The 20,397-nt window shown below is 43.3% G+C and overlaps 1 protein-coding gene across 1 annotated transcript; it reads left to right on the forward strand.

The window, feature by feature from the left end:
* Positions 1 to 3,152: 3,152 nt before the first annotated feature.
* LOC114507067 (cytochrome c oxidase subunit NDUFA4-like) lies at positions 3,153 to 3,409 on the forward strand. Its single transcript, XM_036010125.1, is given in 2 exon segments — positions 3,153 to 3,242; positions 3,244 to 3,409. Coding segments are annotated over 2 exon segments (249 nt in total). The 3' UTR covers positions 3,403 to 3,409.
* Positions 3,410 to 20,397: the final 16,988 nt, after the last annotated feature.

Genomic DNA, 20,397 nt, shown 5'->3' on the forward strand with positions numbered 1-20,397 from the left:
GACTATTTAACTATAAAATTAAAAAAAAATTTCAATTACAGTTTACATTGGATATCACTCTGTATTAGTTTCAGGTATACAGCAAAGTGGTTAAATAATCATGTACTTTACAAAGTGTTCTCCCCCCCCCGATATTTTTAGTACCCACCTGGCACCGTACATAATTATTACAATATTACTGACTATATTCCCTATGCTGTACTTTACATCACCATGATTGTGTTGTAATGACCAATCTGTACTCCTCAATCCCTTCACCTTTTTCACCCAGTCCCTCAACTGCCTCCCCTCTGGCAACCATCAGTCTGTTCTCTGTATCTACAAGTCTGTTTCTGTTTTGTTTGTTCATTTATATTGTTGTTTAGATTCCACATGTAAGTGAGATCATACAGTATGACTGACTTCTTTCACTTAACATAGTACCCTAGAGGTCTATCCATGCTGTCACAAATGGTAAGATTTAATTTTTTTATGGCCAAGTAATATACCTTTGTATATGTGTACCACAGCTTTTTTATCCACTTGTCTATTAATGTGCATTTAGGGTGCTTCCATAGCTTGGCTACTGTAAATAATGCTGCAATAAACACAGGGGTGTATATATTCTTTCAAATTAATGTTTTGGGTTTCTTTGGACATATACCCAGAAGGGGAAACACTGGGTCATAAGAGTTTCCATTTTTAATTTTTGGAGGAACCTCCATACCTTTTTCCATAGTGGCTATACCAGTCCAGTCCGCATTCCCACCTGTATGGTGCCTGAGGGCTCCCTTCTCTTCACATCTTCATTAACACTTGTTTGTTGATTTATTGACGACAGCCATTCTGACAGTGTGGGATGGTATCTCATTCTGGTTTTATTCAGTTTTTTAGTTGTCTCATTGTGGTTTTATTTTTCATTTTCTGATGATTAGTGACATTGAGCATTTTCCATGCCTCTTTTGGCCATTTCTATGTCTTCTTTGGAGAAATATCTGTTCAGATCTTTTGTCCATTTTTAAATTGAAGTGTTTGTTTCTTGAGGTTGGGTTGTATGAGTTCTTTATAAATTTGGATATTAACCTCTCATCAGATGTATGGGCAGATCTATTCTCCCATTCAGTGGGTTGTCTTTTTATTTTGTTGATGGTTTATCTAAACCTTTTTAAAATATTTGTTAATCTGATAAAATTGTTTCATTTTCTTCATCTATCTCCCCCTTCTCTGCCAATTAGGTAGGAAATATCATTGACTTTTCCCCAGATTTCATAATTTAAAAATATAATTATATTATGAAAACAGGACACCAACCATTCCTCTCACTACTCTATCCTCTCCCCTCAGTAAGTTGAGACAAACATACTTTCATTTCCCTATCTCCCCAGATAAGACAATTAGAAAGATTTCACTTCTGAACCCCAACCTGTGGCTCTATATAACTGCTAAGTTTTGCACAGATAGTTAATATTCTTTATTCCAGCCGATATTTGAATTTCTTTTGCAAAGTCTCTTCTATTTATAAATGTTTACTTAGTCTTTATGCTGCATAATTTCACACAGTGTTTTATTCTCTTAGATTTAAGGGTGCATTTTGAAAAGTCCATTGCTCACCACTGTTTCTTTTCTTCACCCTCTCTCAACTTGAAATCTATACTCTCTCCCAGAATCCCCAGGAGGATTGAGCCCTAGCTGCCGACAGTGGTAACACATGCCCCATGTTGGTGTCCTTCATTTCCCTACTTCCTACCTCCCAGCTAAGCAACTTGCACTTGAATCTATGTCTTGGGGTCTTCATTTGAGGGAACCCAAACTGACACCCACCCACCCACCGTTGTCACTGAACCTAACAGGTGCCCCCTCCTAGAGGTGTGAAAATTGGGAATTCCACAGTACTATGAAGCTTCTAAAAATAATTTTCCCAAAACAAACAAACAAACAATAACAATAACCATTTCCTAAGCAGAATTCAACAATTCCTGTAAGCCTCTCTGAACTTCTTTGAGTGAGAATTTCCTCTCATGTGACAATATGGTGCCCCTGTACTTAGTTAGATGGGGTCTGATGTCTCTCAGGGTTTGTGTCAGGGTGTGGGGCTGAAGGAAAGAGGACATATTTTTCATGGAGTCACAGACTATGGCCACAAGCAACGCCTTTGATAAGCCAATGACTGGCTATCCTAAACCCTTACCCAGACCTTGTTTCCAAGTTCCAGACCCTAAAGCCAGCTGCTTACTTGACATCACCACATGATGCCTCTCAAACTGAAGGCATCCCCTTCTCTGTCCATGAAACATACCTCTGCCCCAGCCCACTGCACTCACTCATGACTCCTCCTACTCCATCACTCCCATATCCAGTCTATTACCCAAACCTGTGGGTCCTGCCTTACAACCATCTCCTGAATCTCTCCTTTTCTCTGCACATCCACTGTTACCTGTTGTCACACTGATTAGTATTACTAAGTGTTACCACTGGTAACACTGAAAAGTGATCATATCACTTTTCTCAATTCTTCACCCACCTGGAGTCCATACCCTTTGACATACAACTTTTCCCACTAGAGGTGGGGTATATTTCCCATTCCTTGTCTTAGGGCTCAGCCATGTGACCTACTTTAGCTGATGGGATGTTCTGAAGACCTGAAATGCGGTGGTGTGGGGAGGCTTGCTCTCTTTTGCCTCATCTATCACTATGAGAAGAACATTCCCTGGCTAGCCCACTGGTCTCTGGAAGATGAGAGAATGTAGAGTAGCGCTTAATTTTTGCAGCATGAAGCAGAGCTATTCCAACTGTCCCCACAAATAAGTGTTTTCAACCCTGAGTTTGAGGTCTGTTTGTTACATGGCAATATTGTGGCAATAGATGACTGATACACGTCTGTACTCCATGTGGTTACAATTTTGATCACAATAACCTCAACTCTCATAATAACCTCTTAGCTGGTTTAAATGTTTGAATCTTACCCCTTGCTAATCCAATCTCTAAACAATAGTGACGTGATATTTTTATTTGTAAATCAGATCACATCTTTTCCAAGCTTAAAAGCCTTCAATGGCAAAGGAGGTCCTGGGTGACTTTGGATGTCCACTCATCCTTGGTGCAGAGACTACCCGGTCTTGGGCCGTGCTGTTTTGTTTTTCTCTGCTTCTAGACCCGAGCTCTCTGCTGCAACCATGCTTCTCCAGATCCTCTATCAGGCCAAGAACCATCCAAGCCTAACGCCCCTCTTTGTGTTTATTGGAGCCAGAGGTACTGGAGCAGTGCTTGTATATCTTGTGACTGGCATCTGTCCCAACAGATGTCTGTTGGGACAAAATGAATAGCCCAGAACCCTGGAATAAACTGGATCCCAGCGATCGGTACAAGTTCTACTCAGTGAATGTAAATTACAGAAAACTGAAGAAAGAAGGTTTAGACTTTTAAATGAATGTTTCTCAATAAAGCTGCTTAGAATAAAGGTCTCCTAGAAGCCATTCCCACAATTTTTCACTTAACCAGGATATATTTCCTCTCCAAGTGCATGAAATCATGTTATGTATTGTATTGGAATTAATGCTGACTAATAAATAAATAAAATTTTAAAGCCTTCAATGGTATCCCAAAGCAATTTTTTTCAAAGATCAAGTAAAGCACTTTTAATTATAGGGTTTAAGTGTGCAGATCACAAAATGATAAACAAAAGACAGATGCGTGTATCAAGTAAAAAAGGAATGCAATAAAAATTGAGACTGAAGAAATCCTATACTATCACTTCTACAAATACAGTTTTTAAAAATGGCATTCAGAAACAATGGTAAGTTTATTCGAGTGCATTTTGAATATTAAACAAAACCAGCATTTGAGAAAGCTCTCCATTTATGCTACACCCAGGCCTCTGTTTGGGACTCTATGGGAGCTTGTACTGTGTCAACTCAGCTAAGCTGGAATTACACTTCCCAGAATTCCCTTCACTGTACAGGCCCAGATCACAAAAGAAACTTATGCAAGAGTTGGAAAGGGACATCAAACAGCAGCAGCAGATGTTATTCTTGGAAGATGGGTCCAGGGTCCAGGTGTCACTGCAGCTGCTTCCATCCTGGTTCCTGATATGCCAGATGGAGTCATCGGTGGGTGGGGCCAGTCAGGCCACCAGCTCCTTGTCATGGTGCTGGATTCCCCACATGTGCAGCTCTGAGGTCAGTGTGCTGGCTTCTTCTGGTCATCCGCAGACTGTGAAAGACAAATGCAAGTTTCGGTTTGTCCTCATGGGTTCTCATGTGTCTTTGTGGGTTCCCATTCATCCTTTCTGTCCTCCACTTTGCATCCAGCTTTCCTTTTCAGCCTACACTGGCTGATACAGATTTACCACTGAACACATAGGCAACAGCCTTTTAGTAGATTTCTTCATTATTTCCTCTGCTTTGTGTTTCCGGTTTGTGACTTTTTTCTTATCTCCAACAGTCTTCTTCCAGAGGTTACCACACCAGCTTCTCCCACAAGGGAATAAGATCTAATTGCTATAATAAATCCATCATAAGGGCATCCCACTGCTATATGAATGCAACCTCAAACTTCTCCCCATGGCCTACAATATAGCGCATGACTGACCTTTCGGGCCTCATCTTGTGCCATCTTCCCATGCCCTCCTCCCTGCTTGCTTGGCACTATTTCACCAGAACAACAGCCAGTTGGCTGGATGTCGGAAGTTACATTCTCTGTTCAGTCACTCAGCTACTTCAAGATGGCCTGGGTTTGGGGAGGAAGAGGTTAAGGTTGTTGGAAGGCCTGGATAGCCTAGGCCTGTTCTCAATCAGGGACTCAGCAGGAAGGCGTGGAGCTGCTTGCTGGGCTGGAGAAGTCTCCATAGCAAAGTGATTAGGTAGAGTGTGGGAGAGAACATGCTGAACTTTCATCTCTGTGCACGGAGAGGGTGGGGTGGGCCTGGGCCAGGAAGCAGGGGTGGTCAAGGTCTCAAAGTGGTGACATTGGGTGACAGCCTTGAACACTGTCTTTGCAACTGCAGAGATTTGACCAGCTCTGGGTAGAGTGTCAGTGTCTCACGAAGCCTGTAAGTGGCCGATGGACCAGTCCCACTGGCTTGGCTGTCCTGCCCTCCCCTTCTTGGCTCCTTCCAGAGGTTTCTTGGCCCAGGAATCATGTCTGTTCTCCAAGAAACTTCCCCCAGCTGGCTCCCTTCAGCCGGCTGCATCTCCATGAGAGAGGTGGTGTTGGCTTCCCCTCCAGCCCTGCAGTTTGGAAAACCTCCACATGTGAGGAGGGGCAGGACAGCTGTGTTCCTTAAACACCACAGGAACCGGGGACCTCAAATGGTCTTGTGTTTTGTTTTTTGGCTGCAAAAGTGGAACACAAAACCCCTCTAACCTCCCACCTTCTGTTCCAGCCACAATGAACCAAACTGTTCTCTGACGTGGACAGGCTTTTCATGGCTTCCGACTTGCTGTAGCGCTGCCTGGAATGTCCTTCTCCATGTAAGGCACTGCTGCTCAGTCTTTAAGACCCAGATTTCACTTCCTTCCCAAGGGCTGTCCTTATACACCTAGTCCTGTCTTCCTAGGCATTTCCATATAGCACCTGAAACTATTAAAGCAAGAGGTCTCCCCCATTAGCACACACACAGAATACCTGGCCTTCTTGTCAAACTCGAACATGGCCTGATACCTGGTTCTGTAATTATAGTCAACTCCTAGGTGATGTTCAGTGCTGCCGGTCCATGGAACACACTCTAAGCAGCAAAGAGTGGAATCATTTCTCTCATTCTTTTATTTGAATTTTTAGGTCAAATACTCTGATGTGCTACACATGAAACTTTAAAAAAAATACCAACTAATCCTTACTCTCTACCTTCATTTGGCTAGAAGCAGAGAACATTTCGGTTAATTTGTGGTAAACTTGGTCATTTCAAGTTAAATTCAGTTAGTTCTGAGATGTTCCTTTCTGCCTGCCCATCTCCTTCTACCTAGGGCCTCGTCTCAGTTTTGTTGGTGATGGTGGTGGTGGTGGTGGTGGTGGTAGGTTTATGGAACATCTTGGCAGTTGGAGGGCAGACATCTAGTTCTGGGTGGCTGTCATCCTGTTTCTGGGTACTGCATCCTTCCATCCTGGCCCCATCAAGATGTCTGAGTTCCAGTGTGGTCCCTGACATGGCCCAGACCAGTGCCTTTTGTGCCTCTTGTCCCAGATGTGAGATACCCTCAAGTCCCTCAGCTTTCTCCCATCTGGCTTCCATGCCCTCCTCTGGGATATGGAAACGTTGGCTGTCTCCCACACCTTCTGTAGCCCTCAGAGGCTTTCTGGATCTGCCGACATCTCTCCCCTCCTAAAGATGCCCTAGGGAGGCACCATGCATGGGTGCAAGGTTATTCCATGTGCCTAACAGAAAGTGGCACAGTTCCTCTCCACTTTCAGATCCAAAAGTGTCCTGAAATCTGAGGGTCTTATTTTATATATCCACTACCATCCCTCTGGATATAACCCTATAAAGGAGGCAGCAAGCTGGACACTTTGGAAATCTCTGCCAGCATCTAACTGACTTGCTTCACTATCAGCCCACCACTTCCTGCATCTCATAGGACTGTCTTTCTAAAATTTTAACTAGTTAATATATGCATATGAAACGAATAATTCGAATAGTACAAAAGAGCACTCAAATTGCTATAAAATTTATTTAATCTTCTTGTCTTAAGACAATATTGACTCCACCACAAATGATGATAAAATCAGTGTGCTTCTACTAAAGTTGGAGAGGCTCCCACCTCTCCCTTCTCCTCACCCCTCCTCTCCTCAGTTCTGGTTGGTTATTACTGTTATTAGTTCCAGTGCTTTATTTCTCCATGGGGATGAATGAATGTGTTCATATGCAACAAATCTTTGTGCAAGGCTGTTGAGCACTTTGCAGTTTGCTCATTATCTTTGATGCCAAAACACAAAATGACATCAGTGCTGCTCAAGTTTCAAGACCACCAGTGATGTAGGCACCACTCCCCCCGTTGCCCGTCTGAAAACCACTATCTGGTGGGCACATTAACAACTTTATCTCTCTATCACCTGGGCTGTGTTTTTTGAACATACCTTTTCATTCTCTTCCTATAAAAAAGGAAGAAATCAGGATACTTAAGAAATTCCTACCTTCATTGGTTTTGTAATTTCTACACCATAAGAGTTTATAATACCTTTGTTGTGTTTTAACTTTAATTACAATTTTCACCTTGACCCCAAACATAAATGTATTTGGTGCCCCCTTTGGTGCTTTTGACTCTGCTTCTCTATTGTTTTGTTTACCGAACTTGGTCTTTTACTATTTTCGGCTGAGTTTCTGTACTTTTGAAAATATTTGCATGTTTTATATTTGAATTACAGTTTGTGATGACATATGGTTCCTGAGTCATGTTTTCTCTCTCTGAGGAACACCATGGTTCTGTTTTCATAGCCATCAATGACATTGTCTCTTAACTTTGAATGTTGTTGTGCTGAAGTTTGTAGCTAGCCTGATGTTTTTTAAATGGGTGATTTGACCTCTCTTCTGTGTAACCATTGGAATCTTTTTCCTTGCAGGGTGATAACATTAACAGCACATGTCAGTGCTTGTTGGCCTATGCCTTCAACAATTCAGTTAATGAATGTTTATTGGGGCCTCCTAGGCAATATTTTAGACATTAGAGGCATTGTAGTAAACAAAAGGAACAAAAATCCCAGTCCCCATAACTCCATAGTTCCATAAATGGACTTATATTCAGGTGAAAGACTTAGGAAAAAACACTCTTTATTCTCTCAGGACATAGTATCTTCTTTCAATCTATAAATTCAAGTTCTTTTGTTTTAGGAAAGTTTTTAAAATGTATATAGTTGAATGCCAATTATACATAGGTTGGATTTCCTTGGTCTTCGTTCTATACCCATTATTTCTTATTTTTCTTTTCAAATTCATTGTTATCATGCATGTTATTGTGTTTGTTTTTCTGAAGTCTATCTTTCATATTTTTAGCTGAATTTTCACTAGAGTTTTGCTGCTTCATTGAGTCTTTAATTTTCTGTGATGATTTATTTTCTCTTTCACTTCATTCCTGAGCTCTGGTAATTTATATTTCTCCCCTTTCCCTTGCCTTGGAATTTTTTCTCATGTCCTTGTAAGTTTTCTTTGAATTATTGTTTATAGGTGATTTTTAAAACTTAAGTTATCGAATTCATAAAAAAAATCCTTGGTCCCAATTTTTATTTATCCAAGACAAAGTCTTAAGTGTTAGTAAGAAGTCTTCCTCTGGCCCATTGGAAGCTGTGGACAATGCACAAGTGTATGTATGTGTGTGTGGCATGGTGGTTTAGCCTTTCCTATGTGAAACAGAGGTTGCAGAGCCACTAACCTCTCATGGACTTTCCTTTATTCTGTAGTTTTGTTGCAGTGTGTCCTATGTTTATGCATGTTTCATTCAGCACCCATCTCCTCTGCCAGTCCCTGGTGTCACATGGGCTCAGAAAGGCTCTTCTCCTGAAGTTGGCCTTGTGTGTGTGTGTATGTGTGTGTGTGTGTGTGTGTGTGATTAATACTTAAGCATACTACCTCACCGTAGTAATATATATTTACTTCCTTCATTACACTATAATGACTTGACAGGGCTTTGTTTCCTGAGTGTTAAGAACACTTCTGGCTTGATTCATGTTTATGAAATGTGTGTTGAATGAGTGAGTGACAGAGACCTCTATGTCATAATGAAAGAGAAAATGGAGATGTGGGGTAGGAGGGAAAGACGGGGTAGAGAAGGCAGTTTACAAGGCCAGCTTCTGCTGACCTCCAGCTTTGCCCAGAGTTTGTGGACATTGGCTGTCACTGAAAAGATTCCAAGGCAAGACTCCCACTGCTTCCAGTACAGTGCCCAGCCCTGTACAGATGGCAAAGGAGCAACAGCCCTCTTCCTACCCCACCTCAATAGCCTTCTCTCTACTCCCACCTCAGATACCCATACTCCCACCTATGCCAGCCTCAGAGTCCCAATTTGGTTTCAAGTTTTAATTGAAGCTAGCAGTCTGGGTGAGGATCAACAAGTGTCATCCCCTACCTGGACCTGGTTGCCGAGGAGGCAGAAAATATGAGGGTTGAGAGAGGGACTTGAGATGGACTTCTTGGGTTCATATTCCAGCTCTGGCACCTGCCAGCTGTGAGCTTTGGCAAGTTAGCCTCTCTGTGCCACTCTGTTTTCTCATCTGTAAAATTAGGATAAAAATAGTAGCTCTTTCTAGGGCTGTATGAAAACTACATGAGTTAGTGTTTATAACCTGGCACATAATGTGATAGGATTTTTTTTTTTCATTTCCTTCATTCATCACATACGTGTTGAGTACTCACAGTGTGGCAGATAGAGAAGGATTTGAACTAATAAGTAAGATACCATCCTGGCCTTTGGGCTAGTTGACCTGAGTAAGCAGTCATGGTATATGTGTTTTGAAACAGTACTAAGAGAGCACTGAGGGGGACATGGGGTGGGTGGGGAAAGGCATTTCAGGAAGGACCCCTCAGTAGAGGCAGCACTTGAGCTAAGTTTTGGAGGATGAGCAGGTGTCAAGAGCAGCTCCAGAATATGGAAGGGCTTTTGGTAGAGTTCTAATTAAACCAAGGAACTTGGGTGATGCACCGGATGCTATGTTTGAGTGGAACTTACTTAGATTGTTGGGAGGCTGAAGGGTAGAGGGCACTGCTGAAAGTTAGTAAAGCCTTCCTATGCCATCCTTGCACTGCTGTGGAAAAAATGGTCCAGCAGAGAGAGAAGGTAAGGGCATCTCAGGAGAAGAGAATGCGTGAGTGTACACAAAGTTATGCAAACACATGGCACATTTAGGAAACTGACCACCTGGAATGTCTCCAGAATGCCTAGGGGCCTGGGTCCCATGGAGAAGGCCCATCACACTTGGTCATGAGACTGGAAAGCCAAAGATGTAAGGGCCAACAAGTAGGAGAAGAACACTTTACCTCTGCCCACCCCTCCCCTTTCTGAGAAACTGACCCATCTCTGTCCTGGCCCCACCATGCTGCTGGCCACAGGTGATGGCACCCAGAGATTGAGTGAGTTGGTGGTAGATGCAGGATCGATAGACTCTGGGACCAAGGCTGCCCTCTGGGCAGAAGTTGGAACAGATATGAAGAGAGAAGGCAATACAAGAAGAAGGGAAGAAGAGAGTGAGGAAGCATGACAGAGAGAGAGAGAATCCTGTAGGTCATACTCCAGCCCAGTGATTTTCAACCTTTTTCATTGCATGGCACACATAAACTAATGACTAAAATTCTGTGTCACACAAAATAATATATTATATATTTTGCTGATCTGACAAAAATAGGTATAATTTTGACTCATTCACACCAGACAACTATTGTTGTGTTGCCTGTTGTCATTTTTTTTTTTTAATTCAACAATCTAAGTGAAAAGAGGTCAGTGCTCCTGACAAAATAGTCAGGTATTGCATGTTTTAAAAATTCTGTGTCACACCAGTTAAAAATCATTGCTGTAGCCCATTTTGGTCTTGGCTTACTTCTTTCCCATAAGTTATGCAAGATACTCTTGGTTCTTTTTGCTTAGGTTGACTCAAATGGCTTCTGCTTCTTATAACCAAACCGTGTAGTGAGTTGATTTCTCTAAGTTTCATTTTTTGAGCCCACCAAATGATGTTGTTGGATGAGATGCTACCTAATAATTTTTTGGCTCCATGATTATTTTTCTTATCTTTTCCCATGCCTAGAATAACACCTTGAGAATGTAGCTGTCTAGTAAATATCAACCAATATAATTTTGAATGTGCACTCAACTTATGTTATGAGAGGGTAATGCTTTCACACTAAGTAATTAGTATTTCAATACAACCAGAAGTGGGAGGGGAGTTTTGATGGAATGTAACCTTGGGATTAAGGAATCTTGAATGGATTTCTAGAAAAATTAAATAAAATCTCTCATCTAATTTGAACCACAGTTTGGTTATCAAATTCTGTTTATAAGCACTTTGTTCAGATGGACAGCTGCCCAGAAAGTTTAGCTCTGAGGCACTCTACCAAATACTTCTTGTGAAAAGAGATATATTGGCTGGAAGTGAATGAGTCAAGGCTATGTACTTGGGGTCCTCTGCTCTCCTTTTTTCCCTTTTACCAGCCCCTGTCTATCCTTTAACTGGAAGAAGGAAAATCTAGTAAAATAGGTCTCCTCTTTGGGGTCTGAGACTCATGCATATGAACCTACTTAGGTACTAATGGTATGAGAGCTTTATTCCATCCTCTCATCTCCAAGGCTGAATTCAGACACTCTCTAACATAAATATTTTAGACGCTGTGGAAATTTCTTATTGGTAGATAAAGTGGACTCTTTAAATTTGATGTTTTAAATTTAAATCATTTTTTATTTTTCAATTATAGTTGACATATATTATATTAATTTCAGGTATACATCCCAGTGATTAGACATTATATAACTTACCTAATGATCATCCTGATAATCTCATACCCCTCTGATACCATACATAGCTACTAGAATATTATTGACTATATTCTCTATGCTGTATTTACATCCCAATGACTATTCTGTAACAACCAATTTATACTTCTTAATTCCTTCACCTTTTTCACCCATCCCTCCAACATCCCTCCCATCTGGTAACTGTCAAGAAGTTCTCTGTATCTATGAGTCTGTTTCTGTTTTGTGTTTATTTTATTTTTTAGGTTAAATTGTTGATAGATATGTATTTATTGCCATTTTATTGTTCATGTTTTTTAATCTTTTTTTCTTGCTTTTAAAGAAGACCCTTTAACATTCCATGTAATACTGGTTTCATGGTGATGAACTTCTTTAGATTTTTCTTGCCTGGGAAGCTTGTTACCTGTCCTTCAACTCTAAATGATAGCTCTACTGGGTGAGTAGCCTTGATTGTAGGTCCTTGCTTTTCATCACTTTGAATATTTTGTGTTAATCCCTTCTGGCCTGCAAAACTTGTGTTGAGAAATCAGCTGACAGTCTTATGGGAGCTCCTTTCTACAAAGGACTGTTTTTCTCTTGCTGCTTTTAAGATTCTCTCTTTGTCTTTAACTTCTTGCATTTTACACTTGATCTTAGCCAAAAGGCTGAGAAGCAATTAACCTTTTGCATTTTAATTATGTTTCTTGGTGTGGGACTCTTTAGATTTATCTTGTTTGGGATTCTCTGTGTTTCCTGCACTTGTATGCCTATTTCCTTCACCAAGTTAGAGAAGTTTCCTGTCTTTTTTTTTTTTCAAATAAGTTTTTAATTTCTTATTCTCTCTCTTCTTCTGGCACCCCCTCCATGATGTGAATGGTGGTATGTTTGAAGTTGTCGCAGAAGCTCCTTACAGTATTCTCATTTTTTTCTTTTTTTCTTTGCTGATCAGGTGTTTTTTGATTCCTTGTATTCCAAATCACTGATTTGATTCTCAGCTTCATCTACTTTATTGTTGGTTCCCTGTAAATTATTCTTCATTTTAGTTAGTATATATTTTTCATTTCTGACTGAGTTCTTTTCTATGGATTCCATGCCCTTTTTTATGCTGTTGAAATTCTCACTAAGTTCATTGTGCATCCTTATAACCACTGTTGTGGATTCTGCATCTAGTGGATTACTTGTTTTCATTTGTTTAGTTCTTTTTCTGGAGTTTTTTTTTTTTTTTCATTTGGAACACATTTCTTTGTCTCTGCATTTTGGTGGCCTCTCTGCGTTTGTTTCTATGTATGATGTAGAGCTGCTACATCTCCTGGGCTTGGTAGAGTGACCTTGGGTAGTAGGTGTTCTGTAGGGTCTAGTGGCACAGCTTGTCTGATCACCCAAGCTCAGCACTCCAAGTGTGTCCCTGCCCCTGTGTAGGCTGTGTACACCCTCCTGTTGTAGTTGAGACTTGTTTGTTGTTAGCACATCAACAGGAGAGATTCATTCCCAGGCTGATCAGTGGAGGATCAGCTGTGCAGGGAAACACCCCACAGAGTAGAACTTACTTCAGTGGGGCTCTGGTACCCATTGAGTCCATCCCTTGAGTGTGTCACTTATGGAGGTGTCTGAGTGGTGCTTCAGTGCAGTTCTGAAGCTGGCTCTGAGGCCTCCTGGGAGGTGCGGGCCAAGGTCAGCTGCTGCCTGTGTTCTGCCTGGGGCCACCTGTCATGAGCCACATATTGATCTTAGGATGGCTTCTACCTATGCTAGGCTTGGGGCCACTTAGCAAAATGTATGGGACACCATGAGGCCAGATGCTGCCTGTTTGAAAGATATTAGGAAAGTTTGAAGCAGGAGTCAAGGCAGGACATTCATATGGAAAAGCCACTGGGAACAGCTTTGATGGGCCCACAAGTTGGGGAGGGTGGAGTCTCAGGGAATCACCAGGGCTGGGTGAACACTGTGAGCCAGGCTGACGGAGACTCTGATATTCATCTGACTATTGGTTCTATTGGTCTCAAAAAAGGAACAATGGCCTCTGCTAGCACTTTTGTGTGGCAGAAAGCTGCCACTCCCCTTCCCCACCAGCTCTCACTCAGATGCCAGACAATTCAGTCCCTTACAGTGTGTCCCTAGTGCCTTTTGAGCTGCTTCCCAACACTGAAGCTCAGAGGGAATGAGTCCAAGTGAGTCCATGCACAGGCCCTTTAAAAGGAATGCCTGGGACTTCAGAAGCCCTCTATCTCACTCTGCCACAATCCCCACTGGTTTTTACAGTCAAAAGTTATGGGGACCTCTCTTCCCAGCACTGGAACACTGATCTGGGGGGGCCTGATGTGGGGCAGGGACCCCTGGCTCCTCAGGGGGTACCTCTGCAGCTGTGATATCTCCCCCGATTTTATCTGCTGTACATGGATGTGGAACCAGTGTTTTCCGTGTCTCTGGCTCTCCTACCAGTCTTGATGTGGCTTCTTCTTTAAATTCTTAGTTGTAAGACTTCCATTCAGCCTGATTTCAGGTGGTTCTATACAATGGTTTTTCTGTAGTTTAGTGGTGATTTTGATGTGATTATGTAGGATGTGAATACAGCATTTACCTATGCTATCAGCTTGACCAGAAGTCCTAAAGTGGACTCTTTTAATTAAGAAAGTGCTTTCCCATGAACGATAAACTCAAGTTCAGTGACAAAATCTTTGTTACTCAAATTTCCCTAGGTTTCTGCACTTCGTGAGAACAAACGCGGTCACATTAACAGCTGTAAATATAAATTTCATGAGCTCACTGAGACCTCAGCAGTCTGAAAATATCTCTTCACTGCTGTGGGAGCGGGGGTTGTGTTCCCAGAGGCATCTCTCAGAAGCCCATGAACAAGTCCAGGAGATTGCAAGGTTGTGTCCACCGATACTCATTCATGTCAGTTTGTTAGGTTTCTTTTTTTCTCTTTGTATTATGAGCTTTTGTTTTTTCATGTGTTTCTTGCCACCCCTCTCCCATTTTATTGAGATATAATGGACATATAACATTACATAAGTTTCAGGTGTACAACATGATGACTTCATCTACATATGTATTGTGAAATGGTCACCCCAATAAGGTTAGTTAACTCATCCATCATCTCACATAGTTACCTTTTTTTTTATTCTGTTAAGTTCTTTAACAGTTAGCTACTGCTATATTACAAACTATTCCAAATCTTAGTGGCTTCAAATGTCAATCATCTACTTAGCTTGTGCTTGTATTATCTGGCTATTTGGGCTAGACTCAGCTGGGCTCCCCCATGCACCCATGGTCAGCTCTGGGTTGGGTTGGGTCTATCACAGTCTGGGGCCTTGGCTCTGGGCCATGTGGTCTTTCACCCTCTAGGAGGCTAGTTCAGGCTTGTTCACATAGCAGAGCCCTGTTTTAGTAGAAAGGGTAGAAGAATGCAAGGCTTCTTGAGACCCAGGCACAACATGACTTCTGCCACATTCTATTAACCATAGCAAGTCACAATGTCAACCCGGATTTAAGGTGGGAAAGTAGACGCCACCTCTTTGTGAGAGGAACTGCAAAGTATATGCAGGGAAGGGAATAATTGTGACCATTTTGGCAATTTATTGACTACTTTTTGGGTCACCTTGTCAACATACCAAGCCCTTGAAATAGAGAAGCTGAGTGTTGGCATGTCAATTGCATAAGTGTTACTTAGCAGGAGGTCCCTGAAGCATGGCTGCTTGAGTCCCAGAGTATTCCTGGGGTTTATGAAACAGTCCTTTGACTTGTAACTTAGAGCTTTTTCCATCTTCTCAGGAAGCTTCCCCCCACCACCCATCCATGTATCCAGGGGCCTGGTTAGGGACAGCATTGAATGACAATTTCACTTCTCTTTTGTCAACTAAAGCTTTGTTACTGGGCCAAACTTGGTTTCTTCTTTCCATAGAATATAAATTATCTCCCAGGAAGGCTTTTTTTAACCTCTCAAACAAATACATTTCCAGCCAGCCCACCATGCTCGTGTGCCAGAAATATCCAGATGTTCTCGAGTCCCAGCGGCTGATTTCATTTGAGCTTCCTTAAATCTCTATAACTCATTAGATCTTCTCTGTAGATTCTCACTTCTTGTAGTGCAGGGAAAATAAAGGAGTCTGATACAATAATATAAACAATCCTGCTGGTGTTCTTAGATAAAAACTGTTTCAGAGTTCTTCCTTCCTTCCCCAGCTCTTTCTAATATGACTCTTTGGGGGGAGGTTCTGTCTCACGTTCTCTCGTGTTGGCATGCAAAGATGGTGTTGCTGGGTCCCCCTGGGTCCACTGCAGAGGGCCTGCTCCAGACCATCCCTTGAAAGCAGAATGCTGGGGGGTGATGGACCCATTACTGAGGGTCTGCCTGGTACCTATTGCTGTTGCCTGCAGCTTGTGTACCTCATGATCTGGGTGCTCCCTGCTCCTTCGAAGTTCTGCTGTGTTCCCTGGCCTCCTCGACTTTAACTTGGGTTTCACCAGTGTTCCTTCTGAGTCCCCATCATGTCCTCCTGCCAAGCCCCGACCTAGCCCCCAGGGTCAATATGCCCAATCCATGCTGGAATTTAGACCCAATGATCTATGTGTTCTGTGACTCATGCCCTCAGCCCACTTCTCACTGCAGCATAGCCATGGTGGGCAGCTCCATGCACAGTGACTAGTCCCACCTCAAGTGCCAGTGACAGCAGCTCCTGCTTTTCTGCATCTGATGTTTTCTTGAGGCCAAAGATGTCCACACAGCCTGGAAGTAAGAAGAGGCAAGCATTCCCAGGAGTAATCCTCAGCCTGTGGGGGATGAGAGTCAGCAGATAAATGCCCCAGCACCCACCCTCGACCTTCAGAGAGGACAGTTCTGAGGCTCACTTTACACACTTCATCGGAGGGCCCCCAGAGGGATGGAGCCCCTGTTGCACACCCTTTACTAGCTTCTCCTTGCCTGTCCCACTCTCTTGCTTTCTAAAATGAATTCTTAAGTAAATTACCTGTACCCATGTCCTTGTCTCAAGTTCTGCTTTTGAGGGAATTCAAAGACAGTACCTGTGGAAGGCCTGTGCTTCAGTGTCTGGTTTCCTTCTGAGGCCCCTGGTCCTTGGGAGCAGGTGGGAACTTCATGTCTAGGCTATGCATGAATCGTGAAATGACCCTAGAAAGCTAAACCCAGGCCCTCCCGCTGTGTAGCCACGGTGATCCACTAAGTTGACTTTAGTGAAGCTGCCCCATCTCCTTGGTCAGCACCTGAGAACAGGCAGAGCAGCCAGTGTGGCAGTCTTCTCCCTTCTATCCTCCAGAACTCCCTTCACCCCTCAACATATATCCTCACTCTGGTCGAAGGTCAAAAACTGGGTAGATGTGGCATTTCTGTTACAGAACAGGGCGGCGTGGGGGTGGTTATGATATACTATTACTGAAGGGATCCCCCAGGTTTGCTATGCCTGCTGCCAGAGGAAAGACGTCTCTCAATGCCAGAGATTTGTGAAAAGGAAAGGAAATGTTTATTTAAAGCTATACAGACTTAAAGTAGTGACCCAATGTCTTCATTAAAATATTAAAGTTTTTTAGGATACCCACAGATGCACACGGTCCTTCTTTCTCCCTCTGCCCTAATCTAGGGTACCGTATCTCAGGAAAAGAAGCAGAAGTCCGTGATTCAGGCTCCTGGCACCATCAGCTGTGTCACTGCCAGGATCTCCAGTTAATCCAAAGTCATGTGGCACCTTCTCATGCCCCACCAGCAAGAGCCCTTTCACCCTTTTTTTCCAGGCAAAGTCTCTCCTGCTTCCTAAGCCACGTGGCCAAAGGGAGCACCCCAAAACCACATGGTTCTCTTCCCACCAAAGCTGCGGGGGTCCTCACTCTTGTCAAAGCCAAGTGGTTCTCCCCTTTCACCTGCCAGCATTCCTGTATTATTCCAAGTTTACTGGGCTGCCATCGTGAGTCTGGGCAGTTGTGGCCCCATGTCATGGAGCCAATTTTCTCCAAACTCTCATGCAGGCACTGTAACCAGAGGGAGCTGCCCCCCAGTTGCATCTTGGGTGGAAGTCACCTCCTCCCCCTGGCTCAAGGCATGGCCACAGCTATTTAACATATCTATGAAACGAGTTAAAGGTTATAGATATGTTAAATGACCACACCAGAGGTAGCTGCAAAGCGATTGCTGTACAAAACAGCTCTGCATGTTCCTGCTCCATGTGTCCCTTCCCCCAACTCACACCCATGGGGGGAAGGGGTGAGGACACCCTATACATCTTTTTAATATTCCCTGGACACCTTGAGTTCTGGACCCCATTCCAAGTCTCTATTTGGGGCCCCCCTCTGGGCTGCGCCCTGTTACATTTCCAGCTGTCTGTGTCCCCTGCTTCCACCCCTCTTAGAATCTATCCATGGGAGCAGAAGTGGGCTTTGGGCACCCACTTCTTTGCATATCTTGCTTCTCCTGAGGCATAAAGTAGAACTCAGATCTACTGGCAAAAGCTGCCTCCTGCGATGTTACAGGGGGACATAAAGGAATTTGGAAAATCATTTTCTGTCTGGCCATGCCTGACATTCCTGCCACTATTCTGCTAAAGAGATAAGGGAAGTTGGCCGTGAGACTCTGAGCTCATCAGTGGTGTCCTTGCTCCATGAACTTGTTCAGTCCCAATAGGGGAGCCACTAGCCACATGTGGCTATTGAGCACTTGAAATGTGACTAGGGGAATTGAATTTTAAGTTTATGTAATCTTAATTAGAATGTAGATTAAAAAAACACTTGAATGAATTTTGGGGAAACTCTTAAGCAAGCTGTTTGGAGCAACTTGGGTATGTGAATGTACTTTTTCAAGTAGAAATTGTATAAAACCTAAATACAGATCAAGTACTTTTGATGAAAATTTAACATCCAAATTGAGATGTGTGTAAATCACACCTGATTTTTTAGCCCTGGTAGAAAAGTAGAATATAAAATATCTCACAAATAACTTCTTTATATTGTTTACAGATCAAGATGGCAATCTTTTGGATATTTGGTTTATATACAACATATTAAAATTAATTTCACTTGTTTCTTTTTACTACTTGTAATGTGGCTAGAAAGTTGTAAAGCACACCTGTGGTTTGCATTGCATTCCTACTGAAGGACCAGTTGTAGGCAATGCTTCCCTGCTGCTTCCCCGAGGCCATGTGCCTCCTGATCCAGTCCCTGGGGGTGGAAGGCTGCAAATAGCAGGGCTTGGTGTTGGTGGGGGTGGGGGGGGGAGTGTCTTTAATAATCCATTTGCAAAATACTATCCCTGTTGCAAATGTATTGTCCCTATACTGCCTTGAAGGATAAGGGCCTATTGCTTTCTCTCCTGTGACTCCTGTACAGGGAAACTGATGAAAAAAAGAGGTTTTCTGATGTCTTGAACTAATCAATCAATTTATTCACCACCACGGAGAGTTCAAGTGAAGAGGAATGGATTTTATTTTAAGCAGAGCATATGGTTAGGGTTCCTGGCAGTTTCATTTAGACAAGGTAAGGCTCCCACTGGCATGAGTTGATTGGGCATGGGATGGGCACCTGACCCAAGCTGGGCCAATGAGCTGCTCTTCTGCAAAATTGGAATAGAGACTCAGGAATTCTAGCTTCACCTGGCTGCTTTCCTCAACAGGGGAGCTCCAAGCCCCAGCAATGCAAGCAATTGCCACCCTTTGTCACGTGTCTGGGGTGTGGGAAATGTCAGTCTATGATGTAAGGCACAGGTGGCAAACACAAGGCCCTTGGGTGGAATCAGCCCTCCACCTTGTTTTATCTGTTCCACACCTTGTTTCTACCACACGGCAGCACTGAGCTCTCACTTAACTGTTAAGGAGTAGTTACATTTATACAGTCCTAAAATTATACTCAGCCCTTTGGAGGCAACCTCGAGGCTGATGTGGCCCCTGGTGAAAATGAATCTGACAACCCTTAGTTGGCCTGTGTTACTGGAAGCCCTCCAGGCTCTGGATTTAACTCTTACTGAGCTTTCCCTGCAGTTGTGACCCTGAGGCTACAGAGAAACCAACCCCCCTGTCCTCAGAATACACTCCTCTGAGGGTGCTCATGTTACCTGCAAAGGGAAGAAGCTTAACTGACACACAGTAGTGGCTCGAGGGGGGAATTCAAGGGAGAGCTTTGTGTTTATAGCTCAAGGGGAAAGAACCAGATGATTTTTTTTTTTCTGTAGAAAAAGCTGGTCAGTGGCCTCCTTGTTCCTGGGTAGCTGACACAGTTTTCAGTGCCACCCTACAGCTGCTTTGGGTTCAAAAGACTTTTGTGGCTGGCCTGGGAAGCAGATCACCATTTATAACAGTGTTTCTTTTTTTCTTTCCTTTTTTAATTTTTAAAATTATTGTTCAATTGCAGTTATTCTATTTGCCCCCATTGCCCTCCCATGCTCCCCCAGTCAATCTCCACCGGGTGGTCCATGCCCATGGATCCTTTATACATATTCTTTGATTTGCCCTTTCCCCTTGTTTCCCCTGTTATCCCCTTCCCCTCTCCCCTCTGGTCACTGTCAGCTTTTTCTTTATTTCCATGTTATAATATTGTTTCTAAGGGAGACGCATTCCAAGACCCAAACAATGAATTTAGTAAAGAATGTTTGGCTTCCAGGAGGGATGAGCTGATCCTGCTGTATCCTGGGGGTTGGCTACCCATTTTCTGTTAGGCCCCCTTCCCTTTCGCTGGGGACTGACTTTTCAGAATTGGGGTATGTGTGCGAAGGGAGAATTCTGATAACAGGGAGGGAACAGATGAACGCCCCTTCCCCTGCCCGCAGCTGGGGTGCTCTAAGGCTTCCGGGGCACGGAGGGCCCCTCGAGGTCCAGGACTGGATAAGAGGGGGAGGTGAGAGGTGGACAAAGACTCTTGGCCTCCTTCACATTACTGTCACGTCTGCCAGCCCGCGAAGTCCGAGGGGCCTGGCTTAGCTCTTGCTCAGCTCAAACCCTTTTTGGAATAAGCCTGGATGTTGCGGGGTGGGGGGAATCCTATGTCCACTGCCTGGGAAATC

This window comes from Phyllostomus discolor, chromosome 9 (assembly GCF_004126475.2).
Source record: "Phyllostomus discolor isolate MPI-MPIP mPhyDis1 chromosome 9, mPhyDis1.pri.v3, whole genome shotgun sequence".
In the NCBI taxonomy this organism is placed as follows: Eukaryota; Metazoa; Chordata; class Mammalia; order Chiroptera; family Phyllostomidae; genus Phyllostomus; species Phyllostomus discolor.